The sequence below is a fragment of the Globicephala melas genome, chromosome 17, assembly GCF_963455315.2.
Source record: "Globicephala melas chromosome 17, mGloMel1.2, whole genome shotgun sequence".
Taxonomy (NCBI): Eukaryota; Metazoa; Chordata; class Mammalia; order Artiodactyla; family Delphinidae; genus Globicephala; species Globicephala melas.
This window is the reverse complement of record NC_083330.1, coordinates 78,519,484-78,527,834: the sequence shown is the minus strand read 5'-3', so window position 1 is coordinate 78,527,834 and position 8,351 is coordinate 78,519,484. Positions and strand designations below refer to the sequence as shown.

At 65.4% G+C, this 8,351-nt stretch overlaps 1 protein-coding gene across 1 annotated transcript; it reads right to left on the bottom strand.

The window, feature by feature from the left end:
• Positions 1-2,370: 2,370 nt before the first annotated feature.
• On the bottom strand, positions 2,371-6,431 carry THEM6 (thioesterase superfamily member 6). Its single transcript, XM_030875949.2, has 2 exons — positions 5,793-6,431; positions 2,371-3,648 (listed from the first exon to the last, which is right to left on the bottom strand). Exons 1-2 carry the CDS (start codon positions 6,303-6,305, stop codon positions 3,535-3,537), a joined length of 627 nt encoding a protein of 208 aa, XP_030731809.1. The 5' UTR covers positions 6,306-6,431; the 3' UTR covers positions 2,371-3,534.
• Between the last annotated feature and the right edge of the window lie 1,920 nt (positions 6,432-8,351).

Below are 8,351 nucleotides of genomic sequence, written 5' to 3'. Positions count from 1 at the left end.
AGGGTCCTTAGGTCCCAGGAGGGCCTGTCTCAGGCTCCTGCCCCTCCCTCACGTGGCTCCCAGCTGTCCCTGGTGGTCACTTGCTCCAGCCCCGTTATAGGGAGGCAGAGGCGGGAGCCAGAGGGAGCCCAGGGTGTCTCTGCCCACCGTGCCATCGGGCCTCTGGGCTGGGTACTTTCCACGCTCTGCATTGCGGCCAGACTTCTAGACAGCACCTAATGGACCCTGCACTTGGAGGGACCCTCACCCCAAGGAGTGGGAGGCTGAGTCACTCCCACCTCAGCCTCACCGGAGGAGCAACAGGGAGGGTACCTCTGGGCTCTTTAGGGGTGCAGAGCAGGTGAGCAGGTGGGTGGCAGCAGGCACCTGTGGGGCCTCCGCCCTGCGCCGACATGGCCAGCAGACGGCACACGCCCCTCGGACCCCTCCCCTGGGCACCCAGGTCATGCATCTGCCAACACCTCCACCGGGAGCTCAGTGAGGTGGTCTGAGCCCAAAGGGGCCCACCAAGTCTCTGCCCAGCCCGTGGGCCCGCACCCGCCACGGGAGATGGGGAGGCCGCGGTAGAGGGGCCTCAGGAGTGGCCAGAGGGTGCCCGGCAGCTGCTCACACTATCTGCGGGCACGTGGGGCCTTAGAGGCAAGGAGCTGGTGCCAGACCGTGCCCACGCCCCACCTCCAGTCATGGGAAGCTGGTGGGTCACAGAGAACTGCAAAGGGAGGGGAGATGCCCACCAAGGGTTACCAAGGGCTGCTCAACCCTCCACCCCTGCCCACTGGCAAGGGAAAGGAGCAAGGGTCCCTCTTCCATTACGTTAAAATCGAGAAAAGGAGAGATGAGGGTGTGGAACGCCACCACTGCCCCACCAGGAGCTCCGGTGCCCCTCCTGCCCCCGCCCCGAGTGTCCTGCAGGCAGGTGGCAGGCGGGGGGGTCCTGGGGGCCAGATACCCCACAGACAACACAGGGTTGCGGGGTGCTGGCACGGACTTCCCTGTAGCCATCGGCCTGTGGGAGGTGGGGAGCATGGCCCAGAGAAGAACCAGTGCCCGGCCCGCGTGCGGGCTGAAACAGTCACTTGAATTTCTCAACAAAAGCGGCCAGTCCACGGGATCAGAGTGGGACTCGCCCCAAGAGCCAGGCTGCAGATACACTTCCAAAGCCCCGGCCCTGGCCCCAGTCCCTCTAGTCAACAAGGACCCTCCTCCCCTCTGCTGTTGGCCTGTCCTCCAAATGTGGACCGAGAGCCTCCCCTCCCCCTGCCCAGCTGGGGTGCATCTCCCTGAAGTGGACACAGAAGTCCCCATGCCCCTGGGGCAGCCACATGCAACCCAGATGCCCTTGACCATCCTGAACACCCCTTCTCTCTCTTTCTGACACACACACACACACACACACACACACACACACACACACAGTGCCAAGTGGGTCAGACCACGCCCAGGCACCCCCATCCTGTCTCCCCCGTCCTGCTCCAGGGCCCCAGCCAGCCACTTGGGACCACTGGCTGGACCTGCCCAGGCTCAGATCATCCGCGTGCACCATTTCCTATCTGTGGTCCCACCCCAGAACTTGTCCTGTCTGGCAATGCTCAGCTCAGACACCTAATACGATCCCCCGACCTCTCAGGACCTGTGCAAACACCTCTTACACAAAGAGAAACAGACATTCTGTGCGGGTGCCCAACTGCCCCCCACGTGGCCACTGGCTCCGGACAGGCATGAGGCACGGCCCATCAGTCCCCAAGGCCCTCAGGCTGCCCGGAAAGGTGGACAGGGCCGAGGTCCCAGCCGACCACCCTGGCAGCAAACCGCTGACCTGCTCCCCGCCTCTCCAGCCCCACTGTCCCATCGCTGAATGCCTCTTGCAAACCCAGCTGCTTCCAACTGCCCTTCTTTCCCAGGTCCCAGTGCTGGGCCCTCCTGGGCAGGTGGTCAGAGCATGGACACCACCCACACCTCCATCACTCACCTGCCTTACATCCCAGGGGTCCCACTCCCTGCCCTCTTGGAGCAGGCCTGCAGAACAGCCCCTATGCTCCCCCTGGCCCCCACGCATCAAGGCCCACTGACCTCCGAGCCCCCTGGCCCCCACACCCTGCCCAGTGACCCCAGGAGCCTGGGGGCCCAGACCCAGACTCTGGGGCATGACCTCCCAAGTCCCTGTGGAAAACTGCAGATGAGGAGAGGACCAGGGCCGGAGGGGCTTGGGGCAGCTCCTTTCTGGCCTCGACCCCATGTTCTGTGGAATGTGGACAGCATCCCAGCCTGCCAGCGTGGTCCCCAAGCTCACCCAACAAGCCCGACAGACCCCCACGCCAGAAAACACCCCTGAGGGACCAGGGCTTCGGAAATGAGGACTCCCCAGCAAGCTCACGTTTAAGACCCTTTACTCCTGGGCTTTCTTTAAATAAAACAGAAATACTGCAGTGTTCCCACGGTGGCTAAGGCAGGTGACACTGTGGGGACACATGAGGGGTGTGGCTGTGCTCCTGGCTCCAGCTGGCAGCGGGTCGTGGACTGGGTGGCAAGGGGGCAGTCCTGGGCCCCAGCTGCTCTGGCCTGCCCCGTGGGCCGGAGGGGGCAGCTGCAGGGGCACAGGGGAGCAGGCACCCTGCCCTGGGCAGCCCCACACACGGGAAAGCAGCAATCCCACACCCAGAGCCCTGACCTCTGTCCCCAGCCAGCCGGGGTGAAGGGTGAAGATGGGTGAGGGCACCCAGGCAGAATCCCACACCCCAATCCCTCCTCAGCAGCAGGCCCCAGCTAGGACACCCCCAGCTACGACAGTTCACCACCTGCACTGGAGCCCCTGTGCCATCGGACCTGCACTGGCCCCAGCACACTCTCCAGGGCCACAAGCCTCTGCTGCAGGACCCGCCCCCATCCCAGGAGCCCGGTGGCCAGGCCTCCCTCCTGAGTGCCCTTGGGTCAGCCTGCCTGACCCCTGGTCTGCCAGACTCTGCCCTGGGCCTCCCCTTCCCTCACTCGCAGCCAGAGGGATCTGCCTTGAAATGCCGCTCTGATCCTTCCCAGCTCCTTGCCGTGCCCGCCCCAGCCCTGCCTCCAGGACTGCTTGGGCCTCATCCCCACGGCAGCTCGGACTCCAAGCTCCGGTGCTCAGGGCAACTCCAGCCAGTCCCCTGCTCCAGGCGCTCTCCCCCAACTAGACACACGGACACGGGGCTGCACCTGCTGGGTGGGCCACCCCCAAACCCCGCTGCCTGCACGCCAAGGGCCCTGGGCCTCCCAGTTTGCCCATCGTCATCATCCTGAGCGCATCGGAGCTGGTCTGGGTGCCTGTGTCACCCGCACCCCGTGCTCCGCGTGGGATGGGGTGGAGAGGGGCATCAATAATGGGGGCGGGGGAGGGCCCTGGGCGTGCGAAGGGGGCTGGGCCGGTCGCAAGGCCACTCCAGCTCAGAGAGAGCCCAGCCGGCCAGCCCGTTCTGCGCTCTCTGCCTCCTGGCAGGCGGGGAAGGGTGGGCAGCTGCCCCGAGGTCAAGGCTGGTGGGCAGGGCGGGTAGGCTGTGGCGCTCACTGGTCCTTGACAACACTGCCGAGCCCGCTCTCGGCCCGGAGCAGCTGGCTGCTGGCCTCGTTGTAGGCGATCCAGTGTTGCAGGTCGGCTGGCAGCTCAGGGGGCTCCACCTGCAGGAGAAGACAAGGGTGAGACTCCCACGGGCCGCCCGCTGCCATGGGGACCAGCAGGGCCGGGGGGGGGGCGGGGGGGCGGGGACAGCCAGGCTGCTGTCTTCACACGTCTGGACCTCGGCTCACACCGTCCCCCAGCCCCAGCCCCTCCCAGGCGTCCGCAGTGCGGGTTCCTCCCCAACCCAGCTCTCGGGGCACCACGCCCCTCATCAGGCCTGTCTCCCCCACTGGGTGGCAACTGAGCCCTCTGCACATTCCCAGATCTGGGGCAAAAACCTCTGAAGCCAGCTGGTTGGGGGGGGGCGACGGGAGACCCAGAGCGGCCAGAGGCAGGGCAGGGGATGGAGGGGCAGGAGTGGCGTCAGAGCGGCTCTGCCGGGAGAGCCCAGGACAGGGCCATGCCTGAGGCCCCCTCTCAGCGCGCCAACAGGAGCCGGACGCCACCTCGCAGCTCAGCACCACGCTCCTGCGCCCTCCTGCTCAGCCACACCAGCCGCCTCCCTGCAAACTCGGCCACCATTTTGTGACAGGGCAAGGGGCTGGGCCAGGCTGGAGGGGTCCGAGGACTTGCGGGCCTCTCAGGAATGAGGGGGAAAGCCCGCCCACCTCAGGGCGTCAGGGAGGCTGGGCAGAGGTGCTCAGAGTCGGGTCACAGGGTAAGTCTGGGCAGAGCCAGGCTTGGCTCCCGGAAGCATCCTCCTCCCGGCCCAGCTGGAATCACCAGGTCCAGACTTGGCTGTAGCCCAGCTCTCCCTGCAAGGCCGTGCTGCCCCAACCAGCCTTTCAGCATGCAGATCTCTGGGCACTGGGCCCAGCCTGTCCTACACTAAACCCAGGACTGCACCCGGGACCCTCCCGACCCACAGGCTCAGGCCGGGTGACTCCTGACCATCTGTGGCCGAGTGTCCTCGCCATGCCATGGTGTGGGTGCCCCCTGCCTCTCATGTAGGTCTCACCCATCAGCCCCCGCCTGACCACCCTCCCCTGCAGGACAGTGGCCCTGGCTCCCTCTCCTCCACCTTCTGCTCGCAGTTCTCAGCCCGTCGATTTAAAGCCTCGATGGCCATCCCCTCCCAGCCTCCTGACGCATGAAGGGACATGCAGAGCACCTCTGTGGGTGCGGGGTGGGAGGCATCCAGGCCCTTTGGGGGCGTCCCTGACTCAAAGAGACAGAAAACCAGGGGACTGGGCCTGTGGCCCACCGTGCAGCCTCAAGCAGTTCGCATTGCCCCTCTGAGCCTCAGTTTCCCCACCTGCGATATAAAGGAAAGGCTAGCCTCTCGTGACTAACGTGCGGCTATGTCCCTCCTCTGCTCCTGTCCAAGGCCAGAGAGGGCAGCACCCTGCCTGAGGGCACCTAGGGGCCCAGCGGGCCCTGGCTCTGGCATGGAGGCTCCAAGCATGTTTTTAGGAACGTGCCTGCAGCAGGAGCCTGCCCTGGCAACCAGCACCGCAGCGGCATCCGCAGGGCCCAGGTGCCATGATGCAGCAGCAGGCTGTGCTGGGAGGAGCAGGCCCTGGGGAGGGGCCTTGAGCCCCAGGCAGGTGCTGCAGCCTTTTCTCCAACTGGAAAAGGCAGAAGGGCTTGCAGCTCTACAGGGCTCAGGGCTCACCCCTAACCCAGGTGATGGTGACCCAGCCCCTCAGGTCTAAGCTGGGTGAAAGGGCTCTCAGGTCCTTGAGAACTCCCAGCAACCTCCTCTCACTAACGCCCCAGCCCCCATCTCCCCACCCCACCCCCACCCGGCTTCCATGCTACATTCGGAACCAAGGACCAGTGAGGCCGGCTCCGCACTCCAAGCCACACTTAGACTCTTTGGGAGACGCCTGGTCTGGCCTTCCCTGTTCTGGAAAAGCCGTAGCGTGGGGCAGGGAGCCTTGAGGGGTTAATAAGGGATGGCAGGAGGGGAGCATGCTGAGTCCGACTACAGAGAGTTGATGAGGCGACCCTGAGAGGTCCCAAGAAGAATGGCATCAGTGAAGAAGGCCCTGGGTCCAAAGAAAAGGGCTGGAGCGGTACTCGGCCGGACAGGGGCACCCCAAAAGGGGTAGGCGGCAGGCCTTCCCCAGGGGCGGGGGGCAGGGACCAGGAGTCCTCAGGGTCCAGCAGGAGGAGTGAGCTCGGGGCGGGGGACGCTTACCCTGCGCTTGCACAGGTGCTGCACAACGCGCTCCGGCGAGGTGCCCAGCACGTGCTGGCGGGAGCGCAGCAGCGCGCACACGAAGCCGTCGCGCAGGCTGATGAAGCGCGCCTCTAGGTAGAAGGCGCGGTCGTCCCAGCCCAGCAGGCGGGTGCGCACCTCAAACGGCTCGAGCAGACGCAGCGAGCGGCGGTAGCGCGCGCACGAAGCGGCCAGCACGGCGCGCGCCCCGAGCGCGCGCAGAGCCCCGAGCACGCCGCAGCGGGCCAGGTGCGCGGCGCGCGCCACGTCGGCCTCGCGCAGGTAGCGCGCGTTGTTCATGTGCAGCAGCAGGTCCAAGTCCGAGGGCAGCACGCGGCCCGAGTAGCTCTGCTCAGCCAGGAGGTCACGGACGCGGGGCTGCAGCAGGCGCGCGCGCAGTACGGCGCACGGCACGCGGACCAGGTACCAGCCGTCCAGCAGCGCGAAGTAGGCGAGCGCCAGGGCCAGCACCGCCATGAGCAGCCCCAGCATCGCGGCGGCGGGCGCAGCGGTGCCGCGGGGCCCGCGGCGCTGGTGCCGACAGTGCGCGCGGCAATGCAGCCCTGATGCCCCAGCTCTGCCGGCCAGCCTGGGAACCGTTGAGCGCAGCGCGGCCGGAGCGAACCATCTCGCGAGGCTGGCTGAGGGGGGAGACGCGCCGGAGGCCTGCGCGGAGCCCCGCCCCCCGCCCCGGGCCCCCCCTCCCCGCTCTCAGTGGTCCGTCCCACCCCCGCAGCCCGCGCCGCTTTTGCTTTCCCCGGAGCGGGCGGGGCACAGGGCGGCGCTCCGAGCACCACAGCGGCATCTGGCGGTGACTCCCCGCGCTGCAGGCGCAGGAGCGTTCCAGGTCTCCCGCAGCGTTGCCCGCCCTCTGCGAGCGCGAGCCCCTCGCGCCTTTCCCTGGCTCTTTAAGACTTGGAGTGACCCTGGAGATTCCGCCTCTGATCTCCGAGGGTCAGAGTCTCCAGCACTTCCCCGGCCTAGGCTGTGGAATTTGGCAGGACACATGAACATAGGCCGGTCCCTAGCGGCGCTGCTTGGAGGCTGCTGGAAACCGACCCTTCTCTACTCCAGAACCACCAGGGACTGGCTCCCCACTTTCGCAGGGCGACAGCCCCATATGCGGCGGGTTCAGGGAGTATCTCAGTCTGGCCCCAATACACCTTTTCAGTCTCAGCCTGTAACTTCATTACCCCTCCCCCCACATTCACCCCTTCCTCCCCAAAGGTCCTGATAACCGCAGCCTCATTTCCAAGCATTCCCACCCTTTGCACTTTTTGAAGTTGGAGCAAATAACGTCCCGGATGGAGAGGGAAGAGTCAGTAAATGACTCAGCAATCGATTCAAAGGCCTTGCCTTAGGCACTTGGGACGCCTGGCCTGGCAGACTGCCACGCACAGTAGGTGTCCTCTTCCTCTTTTCTGCGAGGCCAGGATGGAAGGCCCAGAGAAGGCCCGGCCGGCCGGCCTCCAGGCCTCTCCAACGAAGGTGTTTGCCAGTGACCCTGGAGGCTGCCTCCTTAGGTCAGTACTGGAGTCCCGGGATGGGTGGGTTTAAGGAGTGATCGCTGAGGTCCCAAGGCTCTGAGAACACATCTGGCAGCAGCTGGACTGAGGCAACTGGACTTTCATCCAGTCCACACCCAGCCTGGGCTCGGGTTGCGGGGTTCTTGAAAGCCCCTGAAGAAGGAGATCCAGGGGTAGCCCTGTTCCACAGTCCACGCTGGGGCTGGGCGGGCTCCCATGCCACGTTCACTGTCAGGGCAGAGGCTGAGTTTGTTGCTTCTCTGGCTTTGCTTCTGGGACCAGCAGCTGGGCAGAGTGGGGTCTGGGTTCTCCTGGGCCTTGGCTCTGCTTGGATACTCCCAGGGACGGGGAGCTCGTTTCCTATCAGGGCAGGCCCAGCTGCCCTAGGAAGCCCTGGCGGTAAGAAGGCCCTTCCCGCACACTGCTCGCGCGTGTCCCTGTGATGCTCTCCCTGCCCTGGCTTGGCTCTGAGCTGTCTGTCCGGGGACGAGCTAACTTCTCAGGGCGAATAGAAGAATGACATGTTCTTGGAGCCCCCCTTTGCTGCTCCTCTGAGAACACAGCCTCCTTGTCACCCACCTTGTCCCGTCCCCCCAGGGAGGGCCCCGAAGCTAGAGACCTGGTTCTGGAGATGTCAGTGAAGTTTGGTGAATGGGAATCCAGCCGGGAGCTTATGAGACCCCTGCCCCCAACTTCCTCACAGCCTGTGCTCCCCCCACCACCCTGCCCACCTGGCTTCCTTCTGAGCTTCTGCTATCTAGGAGGCTACCCAACACCACACACCACACACACACACACACACTGCACATGCTGTTGTCCCTGCCAGGGGACCCTCCTTGCCCCATCTCTCCCTTTCCTGAAACCCGGACTGGGCTAGATCCCCAGAGCCCTGGTCTCACTCCACTTTTACTCACAGATATGATCCGTAGGCAGGGGGTGCTCTCTCCCTGCTGGACCTTGAGGCCAGGAGGCCAGGGCCTGGTCTGTCTCGTTGATTGCCAAAGCCCAGGGC

Excerpts from the sequence above, each read along its gene's own strand:
- THEM6 (XM_030875949.2), bottom strand. The coding sequence starts at position 6,305 with ATGCTGGGGCTGCTCATGGCGGTGCTGGCCCTGGCGCTCGCCTACTTC. Across the intron at positions 3,649-5,792 it reads AGCACCTGTGCAAGCGCAGG|GTGGAGCCCCCTGAGCTGCC; the intron begins GTAAGCGTCCCC and ends CTTCTCCTGCAG.